Source organism: Manacus candei, unplaced genomic scaffold, assembly GCF_025592945.1.
Source record: "Manacus candei isolate 608988 ecotype Guabito, Panama unplaced genomic scaffold, ASM2559294v1 h1tg000050l, whole genome shotgun sequence".
In the NCBI taxonomy this organism is placed as follows: Eukaryota; Metazoa; Chordata; class Aves; order Passeriformes; family Pipridae; genus Manacus; species Manacus candei.
The window spans coordinates 28,153,440-28,181,355 of NW_026138098.1; the positions used below are offsets into that span (position 1 = coordinate 28,153,440).

At 40.1% G+C, this 27,916-nt stretch overlaps 2 protein-coding genes across 10 annotated transcripts in view; one reads left to right on the forward strand and one right to left on the reverse strand.

The window, feature by feature from the left end:
- SHLD2 (shieldin complex subunit 2) overlaps positions 1–7,016 on the reverse strand; it is a 36,195-nt gene extending 29,179 nt beyond the window's left edge. For 3 of the 8 annotated variants that reach the window (XM_051799810.1, XM_051799812.1, XM_051799811.1), the window contains exons 1-2: positions 5,713–6,010; positions 4,032–4,175 (exon numbers count right to left, since the gene is read on the reverse strand). The gene's annotated coding sequence lies outside the window, so the exon portion shown is untranslated. Of the gene's footprint in view, positions 1–4,031; positions 4,176–4,771; positions 5,181–5,712; positions 6,011–6,770 lie in introns of those variants that run through there. The other 5 variants (XM_051799817.1, XM_051799816.1, XM_051799815.1 and 2 more) reach the window with 5 other exon arrangements.
- Positions 6,126–27,916, forward strand: part of GLUD1 (glutamate dehydrogenase 1) — a 29,400-nt gene continuing 7,609 nt past the window's right edge. The window contains exons 1-6 of one of the 2 annotated variants that reach the window (XM_051799842.1): positions 6,126–6,607; positions 18,131–18,211; positions 19,042–19,097; positions 19,978–20,041; positions 21,699–21,793; positions 25,990–26,169. In XM_051799842.1, coding sequence (XP_051655802.1) covers positions 6,175–6,607; positions 18,131–18,211; positions 19,042–19,097; positions 19,978–20,041; positions 21,699–21,793; positions 25,990–26,169 — 909 coding nt within the window. In that variant the 5' untranslated portion in view covers positions 6,126–6,174. The remainder of the gene's footprint in view (positions 6,608–18,130; positions 18,212–19,041; positions 19,098–19,977; positions 20,042–21,698; positions 21,794–25,989; positions 26,170–27,916) is intronic. The other variant, XM_051799843.1, reaches the window with a different exon arrangement.

Consider the following 27,916-nt stretch of genomic DNA (forward strand, 5'->3'; position numbering starts at 1 on the left):
GGGGAAGTTTTTGTGCCTGTATATGTGTCAGTTTTCCCATTACTAGCTTTTTCATCAGCTAATTTCAAACCCATTTAACAGCTAGATGGAAATCTCAAATATATAGGGGTTTGGTATCATGCCCTCTTTTGTCTTTTAGATTAGAAATGAGGAAACACCAAGCAAAAGCTAAAGATGATTCCACAACGCCAAAAGCAGCTACCTTAACACATTCTCACTGATACAGCAACTGAGAAAGGAAAAGACTTCACACTGACCTACAAAAGCCTCTACCACTTCATGAAGGGCCATGTTGATGGAAAGGTCACTGAAATCAGATTAACTGGTTACTGACTTCAGTAAGCTTCAGGTCAGACCCACAGCCCCCACAGAAAGTTACTTTTTGTCCTACCTATCTGAAAACCACAGGTGGCTACAGGAAATATGTATTATTAAAAAGCATATTTAATATTTATTATCTGGCTATAGTTATTAGCCATATATTCACAGTACCAGAACTGAAATATGGCACTGTGAATTTCTGCATATCTATAGACTGTCTGAGCAGGAGATGAGGACGTTATCTCTGTATACATGAAGAGCTTTTTATATCTGCTCTGTCACAGAGCTGAAGTCACCAGTTGGCAACATCAGTCATCATGCACAGCAACTATATAAACAGATGGAGACAGAAGGTCTTTAAAAGTAATAAACATAAGCATCACCACTTTTCATGGTAATCAAAAATATTTACTCATGAGGGAGGTAGCAGAATTTATTCAATATTTTGATGCATGCAGCAGAATTATTAACATGTTAAAAGCTCAGAAAACTGCTCTCTGACACTTGCTCTGAACCATTGGTAGACTAGTCCACTTACTGAGGGTTTTTCAATTACCTTTCACTAAGAAAATTAGGAATCCCTGTCACATTCACATTCTGGCTAATAGTCTAATAAATCTACTGCCACAATTCTGAAATAAGAATAATATCTTGTTGCAGAAGTATTGGAAAAGTAAAAAAATCTTATGATTGATTAAATAATAAATCTAAATATTATTTTGCTCAGTTACAGATTATTTTTGTAGCAATACCTCTAGTAAAAAAAACACTCACTTTAGCCTAGTCCCTACTAGGCTAAACCTAAGAGCTTCCTACTTTACTTGTACAATTATGAGTTTCACTCCCTACTTTTACAGTGCTACAGACCAGCAAAAAAGTTACTATTTACATATGATGTTAACAGCTTATATTTGATCAATTTAATGAAAATAATACATAAAAATGTTAAATAATCAGATGACAGGTACCTAAACGTCTCATAAATAACACAAAATATTGAAAGGTTTAAAGTCTTTATCTCAACAGGAAGTAATCTCCAATTTCCCAGTATTACAGAAAGCACATCTCAGATTTGCAGCATGTGCAAATCCAACTTCTGCAGCCTGCCTGGAAAACCACCAAATTTGTTTTTTTTTTTTTCTCAAGGCAAAGGGAGCAAATGAAGAAAACCTGCAAGACTGCTCTCCAGTTTTGATGTGGCTGAATGCAGCTGAAGCTATTTATAGAGGAAAGAAAAGTCTCTAAACCCATAGATCTAAGTATTGATAAGTTATGCTACCAGTAAAAAGGCTTTTTTAATAAGCTTTAGTACCTAACTGGTTGTAAACAGGTGATGGAAATGAAGATTTCTAGTCAAGTGTCCATTTGGTACAAGTGCTTATGTAGACAGTCACAGATTAAAGGAATTTGCTGGGATTCACCTAATTCATGTGCTGCCTCTAAGAGCATCTTACAGAGCCAGCCCTCTAGCAACACAGAAACCAGACAACTGAACTGTTCCACACACCTCATTTCACTCCTGTGCTGGCTTGGCATAAAAAGGGAAGAATATTACCAAGAAATGTGGCACTTAAGAGTATAACAGCTTATTCACAAATTTGGAATTTAAATTAAGCTCAGATTACATTAATAATTCATTAGACTCTTTAGGCCGTAGTATATTTGCTTTATAAAACAACACATCTTTAAAAGAACAAATGCTGTACCAACATTACCCACCATTACTCTGAAGACTGAATGCTGGTACATTTTCCTGCAGATGAAGAAACTGCCATCTCTGTTTTCACATGCCATGCCAAAACCAATTATACACAAAGTTTGACTCTAAAGCATTGTGAAGGCAGAAAATAAAGCCCAGGAAACTCGAGAATATCTCAAGCTAAAGATCTGGAAAATAATCAGATTGCTCTTTGGTAGTATTTTAGTACACTTTCCCACAATATGCAGTCAGGTCCAATGCAAGAGGATTTCTGTGAAGTTCTACATCCTTGCTGCTTACCTGCATGCCCTCTATTTAACAGAAACACTCACAGGATCTCAGCCAAGAGATGTGTGAACAGCACTACAGTTAATATTCCTGTCAGATCATATCCTGCCATTCTCACAGGAACTATTATGCAACTGTCCAGAGATCTGTTGACTCAGAGAATGAACAGTTTCTGCAGCAGAGTTTGGGATAAGACAACAACCCCAGCTCTCACCTATTTAGTTACACTGCCAAGGTCTACATGAAGCTATACAGCATAACACTTGTGTCCAAAAAAAATAAGCATTTTTTTGCAATTTCGGGTGAAATGAGAAAGGGAAACCTAGTTGCTCACATCAGCAATTCCAAGGTGAACAAGACCCTGCTTCAACTCATACAATATTCTAAATCATCCCACTGGGCTAGAACCTCAGATTTACAACTTGCCCCATTATTTCTGGAATCAATAGGGAAAAATAAGTCTTTGTATGTAAGTGTTACCAGTATTTAGAATTTATCTCAATCAATTCTTTAAAGAAAGGGTAAGTAAGAACCGTCAAATGCTTTAGGTGATTGATGTGGCTGACAGCTTAAAATGAAGCTTGCTGAAACAATTTTAATTCCATTTGTAGATTATTTGAAAAACAATTCCTCTTCCCAGAAGACAGTTTACCACAGAGAGGAACTTGTTCTCTGCCCACTGTACAGTTCAACTTTCTCCTGAGCATGTTGTCTAATGGATTCAAACTCTGGAGTCTCTGACAGGAGGCAACCCCATCATTCCCCTGGATTTGAAGGTCAGACAGAGTTATTCAGAGCCCTGTGAGAATCCCCCATTTGCCACTTCTCTGCTTATTCTCATTTTTTTTTGGTCAGCTGGTAAGAAGACTGGGGTGCAAGCTGGGAGTAGCTATCCTAGCTTCTGAGAGTATTCAGCATCAGTCCATCCTGGGACTGTTTTTGCCAAACTTTCATAGGTAACACCAAGGTGAACCTAAATTACCTTTTAATTTTAATAATAGCACATCTTCCATTTATGATACCATTATTAATGATGTTAGACACAGGAAAAAGATTATGCTAGTCATCTACATAATCTCAAATAGCTAATACTTCAAATAATATAATTAATTAAAGCAGAAAGTATTGGGCTCTAGTTTTTCAATAAAACTTTAAAATCTGGCACATAGAAAATGACTCCACTTGCTATGAAATTGATAATTTACATCTTGAAACTGTAGATTGCTTTAGGAAGGCACGATGCAGTGTTTATTATTGCTCTTATCTATAATAAACATAATCTGTTAACATTTCTATATAAGATATTTTAGAGGAAGCTTAGGAAATTAAATCAATTTGTTTGTGTCCCTTAACTATACTTCACAGATTTTAAATAGAAACAGATACCTATCAAGTACACACAGTTGAATATGACCTTGCTGCAAAGTCCATGAATCATACAGACAGCTCCTACCACACAGGTATTGAGTTTTCTCTACATATCTCTCTCTTCAGATGGAGGCCTAAGACAAACATCCAGTATGAAATTATTGAAGTCAGTGGTTTTTTACTGATGCTACTCAAATGTGAATCTTCTGATGGCATCTCACATGCTATACAAGAGCAAAGATGACATAGTTCCTCTTTCATTATTTCAATTACCACTTTCATACTTGCTTTAACTCATTTTAAAGCATGCTATTTTTAATTTTCTCTGATCAATATTCATCTGCTCACCACTTACCACATAACAATACTGGAATGGGGTATATGACATGACTTCTGTTGCTCTTCTTGGATAGCCTCAGGCAGTGTCATTCCTCTTGTCTCCAGAAGGGACTTGAATCAAACAGAAATATGGTATGGAGTTTGGTAAACTGCCTGTAAACTGTACACATTATTTCAGTCATAAAAATGTGCAAACAAAAATCCCTAGTTATCTTCTATCTTAACATTTAAAGGCTAAGAAAATTAACATCCTGATTTAATTATTCTCAGCATTCAGCACAGAGCTTGTTGAATATTTAGTCAAAAATCCAGTCCTGTTCAGGAGGGAGGGTGGCTTTGGTGTATTTGCATTGCTCCAAATACAGTTGTGTGACTGAACCTCTGTAGAGATCCACTTGGTTCTCTTTACTATCATGTTCCCTACTTAGTCTCAAATACATCCCCAAATGTGTACTGCAAACACAGCCTGATACTGCAAGCAGCTGATAATTAAGTGAAGCTCGTAAATCAGAGAGACCACAGCTGAAAGCAGGATAAGAGCTAAGCACATTAACCTTAAGATATACCTCTACATGCTTGACCAAACTGGCTAATCATATTTTTCATTTAACCTTTGTGTATGTGAAATGGTATTCTAACCAATTAGCTTATAAGGACTAATTGCCACAAGACCTTTCCTAAGAAAAATTCAAGAACTTGTAGAGAAATTGAGATTTAACTAATGAGAACCTGCAGATGACTGAAATCAAACAGTACCTCAAAGCTGATACAACCACTGAGAACACTGCAACCCCGTGACCTCAAAATTAACACCAAAATAGAACTTTTCCATGAACCACCTAGAGTACTGACAGAAAAGCAAATCAGTAGTTTGTTTCTGAAGCCCTGTGGGAACATCCAAAGAACAAACCGGGCTAAGAACAAACTCCTTTCTTGTTTTATTTTCCATATCGCTTACTATCAAGGATCTCTGTTCTTTAGGCTGGTTATAAACCATCCTCATTACAGATAAGAAGTAGTCTTATTAGTGGACCTTAGGACAAATTCTTTTGAATCTTGGGACAGACAACCACATTATATCAAGATAAAAACTGAATATCAATTGCCCAAAGAGTTTATGTATGCTCAAAAATTCTATGACTAAGCTTCCTGCTGACAAATACACATTAAACTACTTGCCCACAAGCCTTGTAGCACAGCCCTTGGATGTCCACAGTGGTTAGAGAGATTCTCATAGAGATAAACCAACTTCCTGGCTATTCCTGCCCTAAGGGCATGGGCCTCCCACAAGCCTAAAAAGAGAAACACCCCACTGTATTTTCCAATTAGCGGCCCAAACCTACAGAAAATGACCCATACTTATAAAACGAACGTGGTTCAATAGTACAACACACTGTCGCCCACGCTCTGAAAGCAGACCTTGCACAGTTTAAAGCAATAGTCTTAGAGATGTAAATACCCGAACTACATAAAAACCACGGATTTTAATAGACCAACACCCAACAAAAGGCCAACAGCTGACAACACAAAGCAGGTAAAACTCAGAGGTCTCTTTCAGCCCCAGTGCCTCGGTGTTTCCCAGAAAGCTGCCATGCCAACAGCTCCCCCTGCAGCCTCTGTCCCCTCTTGCCTGGGGGCACCTAAACACACGTGGGTAAGCCGGGCTATCCCGGCAGCTTTCCCTGCGAGCGCTGTACCCTGCTCGGTGTGGACACAGCCCCGCTCGCAGCTGCACTCTCGCCCGGACAGGTCCCGTTTTCCACCCGGCTGAAGGGCAGCGTGTGACAGCCACCTGCGCTGGGTTCCGCACGGGCCGCAGCGCTCCCGGCCCCGGGGCAGCGGCGCGGCTCGCCCGGCGCGGGGAGGCAGGGCCGTGCCGGAGGAAGGGGAAGGGAATGAGGGGAGGGAAGGGGGAAGGGGCCGGGCCGGGCCCGAGCGGGGCCTGCGCGGGGCGGGAGCGCGGCCCGGCCCCTCCGCGCCCCCTCCCGGCCCGCGAATCCCGCCGGGGGCGGCGCGGCCCGCGGGGCGCACGCGCGCTCTGAGGCGCGGAGCGTTCCCCGCGCCGCCCCCCCCGGCCCGTTTAAAGGCGGCGGCGGTGGCGCCCGGCGCCTCCTGTGACAGCGGAGCGCCGCTCCGATCCTCCTCTGGCGGCCGCCGCCATGTACCGCTACTTGGGCGAGCTGCTGGCGTCCCGCCTGGCCGCCGGCTCGGTGCTGGCGGGCGCGGAGCCCGGCGGGCCGGCGGCGGCGGCGGCCGGGGGAGCGGCGGCGGCGGCGTGGGGCGGGGGCCGGTGCCCGCGGCGGCACTACTGCGAGGCGGCGAAGAAAGAGGACGACCCCAACTTCTTCAAGATGGTGGAGGGGTTCTTCGATCGCGGCGCCAGCATCGTGGAGGACAAGCTGGTGGAGGGGCTGCGCACCCGCGAGAGCATGGAGGAGCGGCGCCACCGCGTCCGCGGCATCCTCCGCATCATCAAGCCCTGCAACCATGTGCTCAGCGTCACCTTCCCCATCAAGCGCGACAACGGCGAGTGGGAGGTGATCGAGGGCTACCGGGCGCAGCACAGCCAGCACCGCACGCCCTGCAAGGGAGGTGAGCCCCGCCGCCTTCCCGGGCCCGCGGAGGGCCGGGCCGACGGGCCCGCGGCCGCCCCGCCCCGCCGTGCCCCGCCAGCCCTGCCTGCCCCGCCGGCCTGTCCCGCTGCCCCTCCGGACAGGGCAGGCGGCGCTCCCTGTGCCAGCCGCGGGATCCATACCCGGGGGAAGGCAGGGGCAGAGCGGTCCCCGCGCTGCCCCGGCCCCGCGGGTGACCCGGGCCGGTGTCACGGCCGGGCCTTGGCCGCAGCCACCGCCGGGCTGGCCCGGGGCGAGGAGAGCGGTGCGAGGGCAGCGCCCGCCGGATTTTAACTCGGTGTGACTCAGACCTCGGTAGTGTGTGTTGGGAAACGTGAGAACAGCACGCTGGGAGTGCCCGCTCTTGAGTCGGGAGCTGGAGGAGCCGCTGTCCCTTAGCGCTCTACCTGCTGTGTTGGCCAAATCCGAATGCTCACACAGCAAACATCCGTAGGGAGAAATAACAAGTTTTGATAACAAGTTAACTGTGTAGCCAGATACCGGCTGGATACACAGGAAGACAAAAGTGATTTTTCTAGGAGTGCCTAGCTCGGCATAGGTGACACCAGCACATGCCAAGGGACCGGGAGGGTGAATCCCGCTGGGCTCTCGTGGGATCGGCTGTGATCTCAGAGGAATCAAACTCCCTTTTAGTCTGGGATAGATGGCATTTCCTTGAAAAACAAGTACAGATGTCCTCCAGCATAATTTAAGATCTCTGATCTATGTGGATGGACAGTTAGGTATTGGAAACCATTTCAGGACTGTGGCTCAAACCAGAGCTTCTATAGTCTGTAAACACATTTATTTTTCTTCAATGGAGACCAGCTTTGTGGTAGATAATGATGGTTACAGAAAGCAAATGATTTCTTATCAATGAAGACCTCTAACTTCAGGACTAGGGTAGGAAAGGTGTTCTTAGGTAACTGTTTGTGACAGTTCAGTTGGTGTGTATATGTGACATGGGGATTTGTCTCTTTGCAGCACAAATAGTCTGTCCTATTAATGTCATTCCTAACATTCCAAAATCAAATATGTAGTGAGTGTCCTGTGACATGTTTAATTCTTACCCAAAAGAGGCTAACTCAACTTGGGGTGTTTACTTGATAAAAGAATGACCAGCATCAGAGTCTCAGCTTGGGCGTGGCTGAAGCTTACTCTGTGGAGCTGCTGTTTCTCTGCCATTACTATAATTTCTTTTAAAATACTGATGGTTATTACGCTGCTGTTTTGTCACTGCTGAAGTTAAGTTACTCTTTGCTGCTGCTTAGAAAAAGTCCTTTGCTGTACAGCCTGTGTTACTCTTAAGATCCCTGCTTGTATAACAAAATACAGTTCAGTGGCAAACAAAGTAATGAGATAATATATGATGGCTTCTAATATTTCACATTGTTATTGCTCAGGACTGAAGGAATTAGTGTTTTCACAACAAAACAATTATACAATGTTTTATAACACTGTACATTAACAAAACCCACCAGGTGGGTGATTGGACATCCTCTGTTCTGATACCTACACTTCTAAATCCTCAACAGAATTCTTGATTTTTGGTGGCATTTGTTATACCTGTCTGCACTGACACTGCAACAAACTGTGGAGCACTTATGGAAAGTTACAACTGTAAATTTCAAGGCAATTGAAAATGACAGCTAAAGGAAAGAGGAAGTCTCAATAGACTGTCCCTTTCTTCTTCTGCTGCTCCCTACCCCCTGTGGATTTAGGGAAGGAATTGCAAATGATATTTCTATTCTTCAGCATCTTTAATAGATTTCAGATCTTTAATAGATTTCACCTTCTAATGCTCTCTAGGAATTTACCCACTATCAGATGACAGATCTTGGATGCCCACTAAATTTAAATGGGATGCATGTTAAGAGTTGATCAACTGCTTGAAACCTGCTATGAAAAAAAAAGTGTGAGGAAGTAGAACATTTCTACTTAAACTGCAAAGGAGTGGTAAACATATTTCAGCATTTAGAGTACATTTGATCCACCCAAAATGCACCAACAACTTGAGCTTTTGTCTAAAAGGGATTTTTAAACTAGAATCCTAGTAGATTCTGCAGGAATAAAAGCACAAATGCAATGAAATACAACCCGAAATTCATACAATAGTATGAAATGGGAAAACATGCTGAAGTGAGTGTCCCACACACTGTGGACTCCAGAGTCCAGTGTAAGTGATTCTCACCGTGAAGAAACAGCAAGGGACATAAGGCCACCCTTTAAAAGAAGGGGTGAGTTGGCAAGCAGGAGGCTTGGAGAATAGGAGGAGGAACACAGCTTCCAGATCTTTTCAGATGCAGAATTGTGACCTTTAACTTTGCGCTTCCTGAGAAGTAAAATTTGGTAAAGTGAGGTTCCCCATTCTGTTTTTTTTTTTTTTTGCCTTGTTTTTAGGATGTGTATTTTGTAAGATAGTGTTTAGTTACTGCTAGGTAATCACTAGCAAATCGGGGTGCTTTGTCATGTCTGACACTCTTTTAAGGAGCATTGTGCTTTAAAAGCTCATTTCTTGTATTTCTTGAGGTTTACATAAACTGAAGGATAAGAGACGCTGTTTAGAGAACACTAAAATACTGTTCTGTATGCAGATTAGACAAATTATCAAAGTACACTTTAAGATTCAAGTATGGAATGTAGGAAAACAAATACTTCTAGGCCTTTATGGGCTGCCTTCCATTAGTTGTTCCTAATTTCTTTTTGTACATCCATACCAAAATACTGCATTAGTGATTGTATGTTACTTCTGAATACCTTTTTGTTCATAAGAACGTTTACAGATTTAACCATGAACTAATGAAGAGTTTATACTGTAAATCAAATTTTAAAACCTTGATTTAAATGCTCTAAACTTGAGGTCAGCTGAATTACTTAAGGAAACAGAATCTAGATGAACATTTTAATTATCTGCACTTTAGCATCATCTTCTGTTTCTACTAATTGTTTGTAGCTAACAGTATAGCATTTAGATTATGTTCCTTCTGTCATGGATATCATCTTTAAATTCTTTGGCTGCTCATTCGCTTTTTCAGTGAAACCTCAATCCCTGCTTAGTGGTCCAGCCCAAATATGGAAAGGGCCAAACTTTTAAATGCAAAGTTGATCTTTATAAATCTCTCATGTGTGTGCAGATGATATCTGCTGGTAGACATCATCAGTTCCTTGACTAGTAGCCTTTCTGCACCTCCTTCTCTGCTGGCTTCTCTGACACAGCCAGATGAGGGCAAATTCAGGATCAGTCTTATGGTTTTTGGATTGGCAAATTTCTACACTTTGGTGGGATACTTGACCGTCACATTTCTATTCAAGAACTACAATGCTCTTAGTACCCTAGTTCTAACAATCTAAAGCATTGTTCATGAAAATAGGAGGTTGTTTAATGGCTTATCCTACTTTCTTCTCTTCCCCCAGAGCAGGTGTAAGAACACAAGTCAGCTTAGCTGTGTTGGATATAGTTGTCACTACGCGATAGTGCAGGTGATTCTGCTTTGGGTCAAGAGAAGTTCTTTTCCAGAAAAGAGGCACTAGGTACTGAAACATGCTTTCTTTTCAAGATATAACTTGTGGGGGCTTTTCACCTTCCTCAGTGAACCCAGAAATAACATTTCTTATTGAATAATGTGGCACTTACCTATTAATGTAGAAGTCAATCCTTAATTCTACTTTGGGGTTGCAAACCTTTGCAACTCGAGAAAGTGGTAATTCTTTTTCCTTTTGTGTGCTTCTCTTTTGTGGTTTAGGAATCTTTACAGAACAGTCATGAATATCCCCATTTAAGTGGTAGGTCTCACAGTATATTCACATTTTAAAGACTCCATTTTCTGCAATGCAACTGTTCTCTGGAAGAGAAAAATCAGTCAGATGCCTCCTCATCCCATTGAGAACATGGGATAAGCAGTTTTCTTGTGTTGGAACTGTACAACTTGGAGTGATGCTGCCTGGTAGCTGAAGTAATGCTGTGGGTCAGATCACTCTTTCCTTTGCTTGTGCAGTGACTTGCATGCCAGTGGCCAGCACTAACAGGAAACCACAGCTGCTCTTGTTCACTGCACTGACAGCTGCCTAAAGAACTAAAACAAATAGGGTACAGGAAATGAGATGTCTGAATACAGATGACTTTGTTGGAAAGTAGTCTGGCAGTTCCTACTTAAAATAATGAATCTTTCTAAATAATTTCATCGGGTTCTATAGGTGTGAAACTGGTTAAGCAGCTTTTTTATGTGGTTGCTGATGGCCATTTATCATTCATGGGTCAGTTTAAGAAAAGAGAATAAACTTACTGAATTCCTACCTGCTTAGTAGCATGAAAATGACTTCATGTTTGTTAGGCAGCACTTACTGCAGGGATAAAGCTATTAAATAGTTTTAAAACTTTTTAAAGGCTTTTCATGTTGACCAACTGTCCAAAAGGTCTGTTATAAATGAAACCAAATGAATCAGAGCTGGGAAACAGCCTAACTTTTGTTTGTGCTCACAGTTGCCGTAACCAAGTCTCAGCTGCTTCCTCATTGCAGAAAGGCTTTGCAACCATCTTTAGTTCTAGACTAGATTTAGTCTAACTTTCACTTACACAGGAATTTTGAAAAGCTTTTTCATACGTTACTTTAAAGTTCACTCTTTTATATAAAGGCAAATGAGTCTTACTTTATTTGGTCAGTTGACTTGAATGAATCTGATTTGCTGTGTGGTGCTGCCTTGGCTAGTTAGTGGAGGAAATGTTCTTTACTGCAAAACTTTGCTATCTTCTGGCTTTTCTACCTCTCAAGATTTATCCTTCTCACTTGACTTATAAGTTCCTGTTAATGAGTTTTACTGCAGAAGGGGACTTTTGTTCATGTTACCCTTGCCGCAGATTTCCAATTGCAGAGGTCTAAGGCTGTCACTAACTACTCTCAGTGCCCAGATATCCTCTCTTGTACACATTATCTTGTTTCATACATGATGATGGTAGCCTTACTTTCAGAAGAAAAACCTGTATGTGCAGGAGTTGGACCAGTACAACCCCGTGTGCTGTTTTGGCTATAATGACATTGTTTGTTCCATTTGTAAGAGGGATAAGTAAGAAGTAGTAAGAAGCTCTAAGGTTTCTTTGCTTCAGCAAAGCTGTTTATCCTGGGGTTGTATTGATGGCTTTGCTTTTCAAAGTGATGAATGGGTAAAAGTTACCAGGTCATGTCTTTGGCCCAGGAGTCTTTCAGAGTAAGACATGGAAACATACCCTATGGACCATACCACAGGTGGAACTATAACACAGACCATCAGTAACTTGAAATAAAAGATGAAAACTGATCTAACTTCAAAGGAGTGTGAGAGCTTAAAAGACAAAAAAGGTAATTAGCCTGATTGTGATAACGCAGTGTTATAGCTAAAGCTTATACAAATGCTTTATTTTCATAAAATCATTAAGACTGGAAAAGACCTCTAATATTGAGTCCAACCTTTGACCAATTTTCATAGGTTTCTGATCTCTTATTGTAGCTTAACTAACTTTACAATTAGTGCAACAGTGGATATACATTTAAGTTGCAAATTGGAAAAAAAAAAAGGAAAGGAGTGAGTATCCTGTGCTTTTGCTATACTTTATTAAACTAGTTGCAATGCTCAGTGAACCATATCAGGTTTATGTTTTTACCTCAGATCCTCTTGTAGGAAGCTTTGCCTTGCTCTTCTGGCTATGAATCTTTTTAGTCTCAGCTTTTTCATATAATCAGCTCATACCATTGGTGGGGTAGCCAGCTTTGTCCTTGATCTTAAATAGTTGTTTTCACTTGCTACTGTTGGCTCCTTGTCTATTTATAGAGAGATCATACCTCTCTCAGCATTGGGCTTTCTGGATAAACATGTGTTGGGGGTGGTGAGGAGAGGAATCTCCTGTGTGATAGTCTCCCTCCTGTTCTCTGGCTGATCCTAGCAGGTATTCTTTGTTGCATGCATTGCAACAGCTCCGCCTTGTCAGGAATTAGCCTCTTGGGAAGGGCATAGAATTTGCCTGCTTCATGTCAGCACTGTGGTGGCTTATTGTTTTGTGGCTCCTGTGGCATTTGGACCCGCCAGGGCCGACCTGTGTGTTATTTCTGCCCTCTGCACACACACCATCCCTCCCCGTGTGCGTGGTGTCAGTGTTGATGTGGAAGCTGTTCACTGCATCTCTCTGTTTCAGTCCCTGTTATTACAGTGTTGAGTGCAGTTCAGTGAGCCACCTAGTCCTTTAGGTAGGGCTGAGGTTCTTCTATAGGTGAGAGACTTTACTTCATAGCCATATTCTAAGTGCATAAATTCAGGTACTGTGTGTTTGCCTGGTGGTATACTGAATTTGCCATATTCACATTTAAAACACAGCATTCTCAGAATGGAGCACAATAAACATATGTGTATATGTTTAAGTATATTTCAAGTATAAGTGAGCTTAGTAAAAGCATACAAGAAGTGGTATGCTGCAGTATTCTGTCTAGTTGAGTACCTTATGGTCACTTTATACATACTGCTGCTTAAATCAGAATGGTGGAGTGTCTCCATGGGGGAATCTCTTTCCTGCCCCCAGTTATAGCTGGCTAGTGCTGTGTGGGAAGAGATAAATGTTTTTATCTCCTCTCTTGGCAGTTAGTGAATTGAATTTAGGAATTAGTAGTTCTTGTTGCTGATTGGTGTACAGTGTTCTTGTTGTCCAGCACTGAATTACTCATCTTGCTTTGTTAGAGATATCTAGAATTTCTTTGTCTTCAATAATGACAAATTTGTCACTGTGCTGTGTACCACAATTTCTAAGTTGTTAAATAAGGTTAAGCAGTTTTCTTCTAGGGAAGGCTGGATTGTTTTTCTGAATCTAGAAAAATGTGCTTGTTCTGAAAGAGTCTAAGGATTGCTTGGAAGATCTGTTCCTACTGAGTTAGGTATCAGTGATTACTTAGAGTTTGATAGCAGTACAACCACAATTGCACTTGTTTACTTACCAAACATGAAAATGTTATACATAATCCAGTGGTAAAACATTAAGTAACTAAGGCACTGCAGTAAATGCTGGGGCTGATTTGTGGATTTTGTGAAGTAGTTTGAACGAGGCGAGCATCTTTACTGAAGCTCCTTGTGCTCCAGACTTATACTGCAGCCTTTGGACAGGGTCAGGCAAGCTGTTAATGCACAGAGCCACCACAGAATCCAGTTTTACTAATTGGGAGATGAATATGGCTTTAATCAGTCCTAAAAACTTTCGAAGGAGATCATGAAATCTGTTTTGCTGAGTGCTGTATGGGTGGTGTAGGATAGCTGCTGCTCTGGAGGGCTGCTTTTGATGAGCAAGCCCTTTGCAAATAAACATGAGCTGAACAAATGCACCATCCTAACAAGAACTGTCATCTGTAGAGGACCCAAATTAGTTCCAAAGTTCACAAGATCATCACAGCTAGAAGAAAACACTGAAGTCAAAGCAGGACGAAACCCTGGTTAGATATTAATAATTTAGGCTGAGGTGCAAAGGTGTTCAAGGTTCTGGGGGACTTGAGAGACTTGCTAAGATTTGCAAGATAATTTAGTGCAGGAGGAGTAGTTTACCAAGGGTTTTGCTCTGAACTGTTACTATGGCAACTCTTCAGTTTTGAGACTTTGAATACTTCATGCTCATTAGTGGTCAGGGCATACGTAGGTAGTACCATTTAAGATCACTGCACTAGAAGATCAGGAAATAGAGAACTAACTTCCCTAAATGTAGATTTGTAGGCATACTAAAAAGGCAGTAGTCATCCTTAAAAGGTTGGTAGTTCTGTACATCAGGTTTTCTAAGAAAGCATAATAATCACACTGAACATCACAGAACACACTGAAATCTGTACAATGTAAAATGTAGTAGGATGTGTAACCAGTTTTCTTGGAAATCAAGGTCTTTGTTATGTGGATGTTGGTAAAATCCTTACTATAAACCTGCTGATCCAAATGATAACCAACTGCTGTTATGACAGAATCCAAAATACAGTCTTACTGATAGTTACTACTTTCCATATATTTAAAAAGAACACTGTCTTTCAAGTGCTTTCTACCTCCATTTGGAAAAGTGAAAATTAATCTGTAGCATTATCTAAGAATCTAAGCTTAAATCATGAGGAAACAATTATTGGACTCAGTGCAAGAGGTAACTGAGTGAAGTATAGTATCTTCCAAAATACAGATCATAAAGAAGTTTTAAAAGTATAAGCACAACAATGTGATAATAAATCCTTCTCTTTAGACTGACCAATACTAAAGAAAAATTAAAATGAAAACATTTCCTCATCTAGAAACCTTTGTGCATAGAAAAACAAAGTCTCTCTTAGCATGCTGTTTAACTTCTTGGGGTGTGGCAAGGAAAGAGAATTCTCAACTAGAACAAGAATTTGTATGTTTTCCAGTGAAAAGTATTTTCCATGGCAGTGAGTCATATTGTAACTTGAGGCTTTCTTCAAACTATTTTTTCTGTAGCTGGTTTGCTGTAAAAGCCACAAGTTTCCCGAGGCTTACTGTGTGGGACTTGCCAGGGTTTAAAAAAATTATCTTGCTGCCTAACAGTAACTTTCATTTGCTTTTATGTAGTAAGAACCTTAAAAAAAACCAAACCCAGTATTTTATCTCTGTATATGGTCCATTTTTAGACTCAGGCTATTGAATGCATAGTAACCCTGCCAAAAGAGCCATAAAAATGCACGGCAATACTCTCCTCTTGCCAAATTAGGAAGCTGTCAAACTAAATTTCAATGATGTCCAAATAGAATAGAAATTAAGTAAGTCTTTTATCTTTGTGCATCCGCTTGCAGATGGAATGTACAGCATTCTCAGATGCCTGCTTTTCATCAGTCTTAACAGCTTAGCACAAATAACTTCCCTGTCAAGAGGTGGGCCTCCTGTAGAGTAATTACAATTCCTGGAAAACAGTAAATGGCTGAATGTGAGTGCATCTGAAGGGTTCTGTGCTCCTGCCACCAAAGGGAAAAACTCATCATGCCTGTTGGGGACCTGGGATCTACACCATGAACTTCACCTGACACTGTAGTGAACAATTCTACCAAATAAACTAGAGAAGAGTAACCAGTGAAGTCAGCACAACTCTCAGAATTGACTAGTCTCCCACTTACCAAGATAAAGCCACCAGTCAAATCACTTCAATTACAACTGTTTAAAAGCCTGGAAAAGAAGTTAAATCTTGCTCAGAAATGTCAAGTTGTCCAGAAAAGGACAGTTTCAGCCTCAAGTATAAAAGTTTGCCTTATTCTGGTGTGGCTGACAAATAGGCAGCTCAGTTAAAAGCCTATCAGTACTTAGTTAGTCCTGGGGCTTTTTCCCTATTTCCCTTGGTATGAAAGTTACAATTATTACATTAAAGTTAATAGTAATCCTTGACTGTAATAAAAGGAAACCAGAGATCTAACTGTTTACATGTGTTTGAGTGTTCTGGTTAAACTGCTGCTTGTTTACCTCTTCAGATGCTATCTTCCATATGATGTGCAGAAGAGGCTTCCCTCTCCTTTTTTAATTTTCTTCTCTCTTTGAACTATACAAGATGACTATCCCTAACTATTTGGTTTCCCTGCTACTTTCCATATATCAATAAACAACATTTTGCGTGCCTGCAGGAGTACATTTATAGCAAAACTGCTTTGTATACACACCTTGGAAATTTAAATAAGTATATGGGTTGAATAAATACACAGTGATCTAGTTCAGCTGGGGGTGGAGGGGCAGAGTTCATTTCTGGCCAGCACGGGCCATGACTTCAAACTTGGCTGGCTTGAGCAATACTCTGATGAGACCTGTGGCCAGAGTACCTGCTCAACCAAGAGGGAATGATTTCCTCAGGCAGGACAGTCAGTGCTGTAGGTGGTGGTGTTCTTGCTTGGAGCTTGACAGAAGGATAACTACTCCTCTGAAGGATCAGAGTAAGACATGTTAAAAAAACCCCCATGTATGTTGTAACTTTGACTGGTCTGTAGGGCTCTGATAGATTCCACTTAAATTTTGAATATTACTTCCTGTGAGAAGGTGATTGAAAGCCCAGACATGAACACCTTGCAGCTACCCAAGTTAGGCAGTTTTGCTTTTGGAGACCACCCTTCCCCCATATACACAACAAATTTAAATTCTGTTCTGCAGAGGCATGGTACTTTCTTTTAGTGATTGAACTCACATAAGAAAGCAGCACTTGGCCCTCAGCTTTATTTGAGCAGTGCTCAGTTCCTTTGAAACTGGGATTGTTTCCAGAGCATTCAGGAATGGCTTTCATAGCAGCACTTTAGTTTAGATAATGTATGCTGGCCTTTTTTCACTCCTAAGGACCTGAATATAGTCTTCTCTTTACATAATAGGAAATTTGTGGTGCCATCTAAAGGACACTCTGTGCCCACTACAAACCACCGTGCAGCTTGGCACAACCTACAGCCAAGGATTTGGGGAGTAGAGATGGAGATAATAAATTATTCATGGCTCTGTTACACGCTTAGTTATGTAGGAAAAGCTGGAATAGAAACAAACATACAGCTGTAGGGGCTTTTTTGCTGTGGCCACATGACTTTGGGCACTGTGTTGATCTTAAACATCATGTTTAGGCTTCTGGAGTTCTGTCTATGTGTCCGGTCAGTTGAGTTAAGTATTTTCTACTCTGCAGCTACCTTCAGAATACATGAATTTTAACTGAGTTCAATCAATTTATTGGGCAACTCCAACCCAGGAGTTGGGCAGGTGAAAGATCTCCTTGCCTTTGTGTTTTTCCTCTCAGTTTTAAATTTTCTTGAGTGCTGGGATCACCCATTTTGCATCTGGGCTGCTATCAGCCCACAACAATTTGAATTTGCACTTGGCACCATGTGTCAGCACACACTTGCAGCTCTGCTGAATGACATGGAGCAGGGAATGCAGGTGTGGGCTGGCTTCCACGTGGGTGTGGGATGGATGGCCTGGTCACACAAGCTTGGTGGGCTGGAGTTATCTCAAAATGTTTTGAAAAAAAATGAATTAGCAGAGTGATTTGTTGCTTTTTGTTACATGGCTGTGTCTAGCAGCCAGAGCCTTGAAACCAAGCCTTATAACAGGAGCTTGTATTACTCCAGCAAAAAGACCTGGATTGTAACCTGTGCTGATGTTCAGGAACAGAGTTCATCTTGTATATACAATGAATGAAGCCCACAGCTAAAGATCTTATGGAATGCTGAAGAGCTTTAACAGCCTCTTGAAAACTCTAGTCCTAGTTCCTGTCAGCTTGACTTGTCTTCCTCACTAGGAATATTCACTTTTTTCCCAAAGACTAAATGCTGCTGTTAACCTACTCAGTAGGGAATTACTGGAATCCTGCATTTCTGCTGAGTAAAAGATAGATATTTAAGTAAGATAGCAGGGACTTGTTCTCCAAATCTTAAAGCAAGTAAATTGATAAATTACATACTTGCATGTTATAGATGGTCGATGTAGAATTATCCTTCCCGATTTTTAAATACCTGTGAAGTTGCTCAGTGAATTCCTGTTTTTTCTCATGTGTCTTTTGCAGGTATTCGTTACAGTATGGATGTCAGTGTGGATGAAGTGAAAGCCTTAGCATCTCTCATGACGTATAAATGTGCTGTGGTTGGTAAGTGTTTGTTTTTCAAGCAAGATTTCAGTCTTCAGTTTCAATCAGTACTGATGTAATTTACAGCAAAAAAAAAAAACTAAAAGACTAAACTGAATTTTAATCTTCAACTGAAATCTGTAGCAAGGTGGGAAAAACATACAGTTACCAAAATAATAATACATATTCCCTCTGCTGTTACTGTAGATACTTAAATAAAGTTGCATTTTCATTTGGAGAGTCCAAATTGTGCCAGCTACCCTCTCCCATAAAAGTACTGAATCTTGAACTCAAATCCAAGTATGACAAACTTGGATTAATAGGGGACTAATTTTAGGGGGAACAGATGGAGGCTGTAAAGGATTCAGGCAGGGGAGCTGTGGAGAAAGAAGGATAAAATTCCTTTACGGGTTATGAAGAAGTACAGTTCATACACAGCTACTAAATTGTAGAGGAGTTTGGAGAGAATCTGCACATTATGTGTAAGAAAGAAAATACTTTCTTAATGTATATAAAGACACATAGGACTTCCAGAGTAAAGTGTTTGAGCTAATCCAGTAAAATATAAATCATAAAACTTACTGTTTCTACAAGTGCCAGGGACAAGAGATTGAAGCACAGAAAATTTAAATCATGAACTTTAGAGTTTCAGAGACCATTTTCAAGCTGCCTTGAAATATCTCCCATTTTTACAAGAGTACCTAGATCAGATTTTAGTTTACACTTGAGAAGCCTTAAATGTGGCAAAACCAAAATCACTGCCAAAATCAAAGATAGAATTACACATATTACTCATGTGTTCTGCCTTTATTGTTGAAAAAATAAAATGATTTTCCTTTGCATTCTTGTAGATGTGCCATTTGGTGGGGCAAAGGCTGGTGTCAAGATCAATCCCAAGAACTACACAGTAAGCCTAATCATAGATAAAAATTTGGTTATCTGCAGTACTGAAGCCAGCCAGTTAAAAAAGCTCTTCTAAGGGCATTATTGACCACTTAAAACTTCCTACCACTTCTGCCTATGCTGAATTTAGCCCGTGCATGCAATAGGTAGGAAAAGAATTTTTAAAATGTCTGTGTTTCAGAGGTGGAATACTTCAATTATTTAATTTCTAAATTTTTTCCTGAACGTCAGGAAACTACAAATAATTTTGAACCTGAAATTTTTTTGAAGTCGATACTGTTAATAAAAGCTTAAATTAAATTACTCTTAGGAAAAAAGTTAATGTTTTCGTTTATTTTGATAAATAGTTTTATGCTCCATTAAACCATCGTATGCAGTGTTCCAGTGTGAATAATAACTAACTTGGCTTATGAAAGGTTTACTGCAGGCTTGCCTTCTTGCCCTAATTAAAATAACTCGTAGAGAGAGGGACACTAGAACACGTAACAGATATTCTAAGCTCAGCGCTCCTGTAAGGGTTTGGGTGAAGTCATTCAGCTGTGTTGATTACACAGCTGGCAGCCCAGCTACTGCTGCTGCTGGCTGTAAATTGCTCACACAGGAGATCGGATCTGTTTGCTGGAAACCTCCACTGCAAGCCCAGGTGGCTCTTCCCGTGCCACGCTCCCGACCTGTCATGGATCAGAATGTACAGAAAGAAAGCTGTGTTTCTTGGGCTGCCTGAATACCAACAGTCTGTTAGGGAGTGGCATATAAATTATAGAAATTATGAATCATTCTTTCTTCTAGAGGAAGAGGGTGTCTGTTTGTGCTTGGGCTGAGTTCTAGCACGTACTCGTAAACACTAATATTTTCCTCTGATGTTTATTGCATTTTCTCTATAGGACAATGAATTGGAAAAGATCACGAGAAGGTTTACCATGGAGCTGGCAAAAAAGGGATTTATTGGTATGTTGGGCAGCTTTACTATGCAAATTTAGGAACCTGATTTATTTTGCACTGTCAGTGTCCACTAGGTAGTGTCCTTAAAGAACAGTGTTTTTGAGAGCTGGAAACAATTTGGGCACAGAACTTCCAGCAAAGAGCCACAAAGAATTGAGACATTGCATCTTAGTGCATTTTAAAGAGAACTGTCTTAACTTTTTTCCTAGTGGCTGTTCTGCTACGAGAGGCCACAAAAGCTGAGGTCACAGTATCCAAAATGATACACATTTCTCTTAAATTATGAAATTGTGACCATGTTTGTGGCAATTTTAATCTCTAATAGCAAACTCTTTACTGTTACTGTTTCCTGTAGTCTCAGTTGAGGCTTTTGGCAGATATCTGAGGAAAGAGAGGAAGGAAATAGAAGATCCACCCCAGCAAAAGTTGATGGCTTCACCCATGGCAACCACAGGCTGCAAGGGGAGCGTAGGCAAGCAGCATGGGAGCCTGTTGTAACAGAACCTCAGCTTCTGTAATGTTAGTAGGTGCTTCATTCAGACTCTCAGCCCTGAGCTGTTCTGATACCTTGCTGTCTGGAGCTGCTAGCTGGAAGTCTCTAGGGAAAGCTGAATGTTACTAGCTCGACTTGTAATTAAAGGGCGGAGCTTTACATGAAGGAGGTTCTTACTCAAATAAACAATGAGGCATGTAACTAGTCTGCCATGTACTCCTGATGTCTAACTGCCCCAGGAATGTATATCCATTTATCTGCTTTTTCTTACTCTTCAGCTAGAGTGTTTGTCATTTGCTTTTCCAGCCAGAGTGCTTATCATTAAAATTAAGCTTCTTTATAAACATACTTACTGATGTGACTAAGGTAATGCTATACACTATGCCAGCTATACTGATTGCTAGTTCAGTGACAATTAAAATGGTTTGATTAAATTTCTCTTCTTTTTTGGCTCTATGGTTGGGGCTACACAACTTTCACAAACCTTTTAAAAATACTTAGGAAAAAATTATAGAGGCAGAGCTGTGTTTAAAATCTTGCTGAGCAAGTCCATCTGATCTTAAATAGTATGGGCAAATACTGGGTTTAGTTAGCTAGAAAAAACGGAGTGAATTTGTTATTATTTCAACAGATGTGTGGAAGTTCTTTCAAAAGTTTAGTTCATCAAGAAAAGTTTAATTTCTCTTTCTTGAAGTAAATGCTAAAATCAAACGCACGTGCTGCAGTGCAATGACTAGGAACAGCCTATCTCTGATTTTTAAACTCACCCAGGAACAAAAAAGAAATTCTAAGGCCAAAGAACCCAATCAATGTCACAGTACATAGAAATCATACCTAGACAGCACCCTCCCTGTTACAGCAGTGATTACCAAAAAAAAAAAAAGCTTTTAATGCACTGTCTTGCTCTGACTTTTTATTGACAAACTGACCTTCATTTTATCGAGTGGCTTATGTGGAAGGTTGGAGGCTTTGACAGCATTGTAGAAATGTGTGATGCAGTATCTAAACCTGAACTGAATCCAGAAGAATATGTTGCTTGCATAATAAACTGAGGATTAAACAGGAAAACAGTTCTTCTCTGCCAAGGCCTGCACAGTTCCCAGGGGAATAATGGCTGAAGATAACTATTCATGTTGGACCCTCAAAAGCTGTTTGCACTGTTGCCAACAGGACCTGGTGTGGATGTGCCTGCTCCTGATATGAGCACAGGGGAAAGGGAGATGTCCTGGATTGCCGACACTTATGCCAGTACCATAGGACACTATGTAAGTTTTGAGCAGAGACTTTGAAGTAGAAAAAATGCTTAATCATGTGATTTTGTTTCATTATGGAATCTAAATATATTCTTGCAAACTGTGACAACATAATTGGTGTGAGGTTTTTAGGGTACTACTGTTAAGGAAAAATAGCTTTAAGGTTAATGTTTTTACACTGGCCTTCAAAAAAGTTTGTTTGATACAATTGATACAATACTGACTGCAAGTGTTCAGCAAAAAAAAATACAGTTTTTAAAGGTACAGTAGGTCTAAAACAGGTTTCTATTTCTACCATTTCCCTCTATTTTTCACTAGTACTATAATTATTAAAATTGTTAAACAATTTGTTCATAATAGCTTGTATAGTCTGCAGAATTGAAATCTTTCAGATAACAGAATTTACAAGTTTTATGACATAAATGCTTGTGTTTTTGTTGTTCAGGAGACCGTGTAAATTAAGTTCACACTATTGTTGTAAGGTTCTCTGCAGTCCCCCTAGAGGTAACAAGTAATCAATGTAGACTTCAGCAAATTCTCCACTGATAGAACATGTTGCCCAGGAGGCAATAACATGAATTCAAGTTTTTAAAAATTAGTTTTTAATCTTAGCCCTTACTTTGCCGTTTGCCCTTATGTTGGGGGGGTTATTTGCACCTGACTGCTGACCAAACACTTGTATACTTTTGACAGGTTGGATGAGAGAAAAACGTATTATGAACAGCTTATTTCTTAGTAGCTGTGTATTGATATGCTAATCTATTGCATGTTTGCCTATCCCAGCTCCTTTTGAAATGAAAAGACTCATTCTTTGTACATTCTGCAGTCCCTTCCAACAGTTTTCCCTAAATACAGCAGGGTGTCTGCCTCCAGTGGTAAGGCATTAGAGCCACTCAACATGTATTTCCCTCTGGTGTGGCTGTTCAAGACGTGCCCAGCTTCCCTGAAACAGTCTCTAGGCAGAATACTTGTCTGATCCTTTAACAATAGGAGGATGGAGTGGCACAGGTTATTCTACATCTAAAACACAATCTAAGGTATCTTATGGGAGGAAAAAAGGAATGCTTGAGGAATCAGCTGTGGCCTAGGGATTGAGTTAAATCACTTTTACACAGAGCTGCCTGTTAGATAGGGATGCCACTGTAAAACATTACTTGCTTTTTGCTATTCACATATGTAAATTTTTTAATTAAAACTTGAAACCTGATAAAACCCCAAAATTATGACTTCAAAAGGACTTCAACATGTGGAGTGGCAACTAGTTCCCTCAGTCATAACTTAAAATTCCAACATTTACCAAAGCTACTACCTCAAAGCATTTTAACATTTAACTCATTGCACTAAAATGCATATTTCACTGTGATACAACAGCATTGTATTATTACAACTGATGCAGAAGGCTCACAGCATATGACCTGTTTTAAGATCTGCTGTATTAGTTGAGTTCTCACAGTTTTATACAAAAGCTTCATTTTTTTTGATAGTTGGAAAACTAAACACTGATAGAGGAGAGGTTTTCAAATGGCTGAATTTCTTACTCTTTCCACTTTGTCATCTCACCTTGTTGTGTAGTCCCACACATACTCATGATTCAGTGACAAAATAAAATAACAACTACTGAGGATAAAAATAGAATTTGCATTATGCTACAACAGCTTCTTTTATTCCTAGGCTCTCTGCATGGCAGTATCTTATTGAAAAATAAAAAAACCTGAGATTATTTAGGAACATTTTTCTGAGTAGCTAATTAAAGAATTGAAACTTAATTTTGTTGGGTTGGTTGTTTGTACATGCAAGAAAGAATGGTAGCCATAGTGGAACTTCAGAGCTATTGTGGAGAATGACCAGGTGTGGAGAAGGAAAGTGACAGTTCTGACAAGGGGAATAATCCATCAAAACCAGTTTGTAGAGGAAACACATAACTATCTGCTTGAGACACCAAGAGCACAAATAAAGGTGATTAAGGAATACTAAAGAGATAAAAAAGTGGCCATGGGGGAAGAAGGGAAGAGAACTAAGAGCAGAAAATGAGCAATGAACAAAAGTGTAACTAGCCATAATTCTGAAGAGAGATGAAAGCTATGCAAGAGACTACTAAGAGTTGAGTGGAAAGATTACTTTGGAGAGAGGAATCTGTCTGAGAAATCTACAGAGCTGATGAGTCAGTGTGGTTGCACACAGCTGTGTTCAGGGAGGTTGAAGTGGAAAGGATAAGTCAACAGATACAAAACAGATAGGGAAAGTCTGCTTGAAACCCAGCAAGAGAACCAGCAAGCTGGAGAGACAAGGAGAAAGGGGTTAAGAAAGGAACAAAAATTAGTGTCTGGACATTGCCAACTAAGTTCATAAACTACTAGTGCTGATATAGAAGTCTTTAATGCTAGCCATAGACCATTTTCCAAGGTTCTCGTTAAAAGCCATGCCCTTTCTTTTTGGCCCAAGACGCATTAAATGTGTTTGCTTATTGACCTAAAATCAAAGTTTTTAGGACTTTGACGTCAACTGTGGTTTGTATATGTGACTTTAAGAAGATCTGGACCTGTGCTCATCTCGTGCTCTATTTTCTTGCTAAACCATGCAAGTCGTTAATAACTACCATGTTAACTGTTCCAGAAAATCCATCTGAAGTTGCTGGATCACTGAATTATATATGGCTAAAGTTTTTGGTTAAATTAGTCTTTTCTGCTCTTCTGTACTGCCTGACACAATCAACTGACTTTTGGGACACACAAAGGGACTTTAATAAATACATTCTTATATATGATGGGAGGCTGTATTTCTTCAAGTATTTATAAAACAGACATCTGCCTTTGTGAATGCACAAAACCTAAGACATAGTTTCAATCTGAAACAGAATAAAACCCTAAAAGTCCATCAAAATGCCAGGCCAAGTTGTTCCTAGCAAAACACCCCTGCTGATCTTGGTTACGGTTGATATGCCACCAGAGGGAGCAGACAGCTTATGGACAGCAGCACAACTGTATTTTGGGAAACCGAATTAGGAATTTTGTGGCAAGCCCAGGATCACTTTTATTCTTAAAGAAGAGTTACCTTTGCCTTTATAGGTTAGCTCACTATCGTTTTCAAACGAAAAGTTTTAGTTTTTATTATGGCTCTAGTCATCGCCAGCCATTCTGTCTCCACTTACTTTTGTCTGCTCCTTTCCTTCCTCTCACCAAGCATCTTGCACTCGCCACAGGCATGCAAATGCTTTTGGCACAGTGACAGAGAGGAGGGAGCCTCCCAGGGAATATGTGGCTGGTGGAATGGAAACCCATCCGGCTGCTGGCAGACTCATTTCAGTGGATTCTCTTTCATCCCTACTCTTTCACTTGTGTTGGAAGCCAAGCCACCGTGTGACTGTGCTCCCAGGGTGTGGGAGCATGAGAACCAGTGCTGACAGAAGAGGGAGGTCCAGTGTCTGGTTTGGAAGCGTTTTTTTCAAATTATTAATTTCAGTTGGAAGAATTAATTCTGGTTTTAAGTAGTGATTTTATCTTGGCTAACTATCTGGCATATGGAAAACTTTATTGCCTCCAAATTAAGAATAGAGGCTTGATTGTATATATTGCTTTTCTGAATAAAAGTAATCTACTTATCTAACTTTTGCCATATGACCTTCATACTGCAGATTTTTCTCTGAGATCAAACAACCCTGTATTCTGACAGCAAGAACGTATTAGGCCTGTCCTGTCCTTTCAGAATAACTGAATTTGATATAAAGGAACACTAAACACTGTTTAAAGGTGATTAAAAACCAGTCCAGGGATATGTCTGAGCCCTTAAAAAGATTAACACTTCAAGAATAATGATGAAAATTGTGACTGTAATAGGAGCTGATTTTGAGAAACATCACTCACAGCTTTTTGATTTGTCAAAAGCATGCTCGTTGCTAACAGTACAACGTGGATGTCACTGTGATTACCTAAACACAGAGTGAAGTTAACATACACACTTAAAGACAATAAAAAATTACAGGCCATATCCAGTACTGCATTACACAACTTCCCTGACATTTACTGGAGTACTTCCAAGGTGTTCACACACAGTGAGGAAGGAAATAATCTTTACAAATAAATGTATATAAGCTGTATCAGATTCTGACCCTTACGATTTCAGTTTTCTCTTATCTCTAGCTAGAACTTCTTGGTCCAGCTGCTGTTTGATTGATTAATTCCCTATCTCACAAGTCCTTCACTGTTTTACAGGATATTAATGCCCACGCATGTGTAACTGGTAAACCCATCAGCCAGGGTGGGATCCATGGACGTATATCTGCAACTGGTCGTGGTGTCTTCCATGGAATTGAAAATTTCATCAATGAAGCATCATATATGAGTTTATTAGGAATGACTCCTGGATTTGGAGATAAAACATTTGCTGTTCAGGTAATTTTTTTTTCCTTTGACCGTAGGGAAAAAGTAGTAAACAGACTTTCAGTAGAGCTGCTTTTAAAAAGAGCTGTAGCCCTTAAAACCTGTTAGGGTTTTAAAACTTCCAAGTTCACCTTTACTCTCAAACTTCAGAAACACTTTTCAGGCAACAGAGGTGCCCTTTATTTTGGACTGTTTTTTAAAAAAAACTGAACTTTCAATTGCACCCTACAGGCTCAAAGCCATATCTCTACTCTTTACAAACACAGTCTGCAAACACCAAAATTAAATACTATTACAGGAGTTCTTTAAGGCATTGCACACTTTTCAGTGAGCTATGACACTGTTTCTGCCTATACAAAATTCGTTGCAATGTTTTATGATAAAAAATTCAGGGAGAGAAGGAATTGATGGTTGTGTTCTTGTTTCACTATAGAATGGGCAGTTGGAAAAATAGGAAACCAATACCTTATCCTAAATTTGTAGGTTGAATGCACATTTTTGGTGTTCATAAGACTTGAGGATTTAGGTAGCTGAATTTAAGGGGTTTGATAGTCGGTAATATGTCTTATCATTCCTAAAATTTCAAAGAAATAACTTGTTCAGCTTTAAACAGTATGTTAAATGGAGGATTTGAGGCACTGATTTGCTTGGTTGTTAGAAATAGCAGAGTAATTGTAACCTCCAGGTTGTCCTCTAGTTAACCCGTAGGCTGGAACAAACATCCCTGCCCTGCGTGGACCCTGCAGCACACTCATCTCCCTGCACTTTGGCATTTTCATGCCTGGCAGAGGACTAACCAACAGGCACTTCAGCACAACTTAGGCTGAAAACATGACCATAAGAATAGCTGAAAATTCTTGTAGGAAAACAGGCATAAAGTGTTTTGAAGAGACCTAATGCAGGACAGACTGTTGTATCAAAGTTTGCTTCTAACGCATAAACAAAAATCCTAAATACAATTGGAGCTACATTAGACAGGACTTTAGTTTTCAGCTTATTTTTTCAGCACAGAATTGTACTACAAACTTTTGGCATTGGTCATGTAACTCTTTGGTCTGCTGTGTGTGTTCCTTTGCTTCCAGAATGTCAGCATTCTGGAAGTAAAGGAACATAATGGCCTGGAATTACGTTTTCTACACATGTAAGGATGTAAAGCATGATAATGAAATACAAGATTATCTAAATTTAAATTTAGAGAGTCTGTTTTGTACAGGGTCACTTCAGAATGTGTTAGAAATTACATAGCTTCCTACTAGTTTGCAAGTTCAGTGTGAAGAACTAATTATATTCTTTTGTTTAATACTTTCCACTGTGGGATGGTTTTACACTTGTAAGCCTTCTTTACCCAAATTAAATGAGAATATTTCTTGTCCCACAAATGTTAGTCAAACCTGTGAATAGCCATACAAAAATCTACTAATCCCTTTAAGACAGTGCCAGTTATAAAATACACATAGTGATCCAATATTGATAAATATCAGTTTTGACACTTCCATAGTAGCATTAGTTCTTTCTATATTTCCAGTATAAAAAACTTAGCACAACTGTATATTGCTGGCTGCAATGCATAATTTCTACAGTGGTATTCAGACAAGAATGGAATGCATGTAACTTTCTTCCATCATTCTTATACCTATCATCTAATGCCAAGATGTGCCGGTAGATTAAGGACTATTTAAAACTATTCAAAACTGTATAAACCTGAACAATAATCATCATCATTTTAGCTGAAGGGTTAACTGCTTTCCCCTTTCCACCC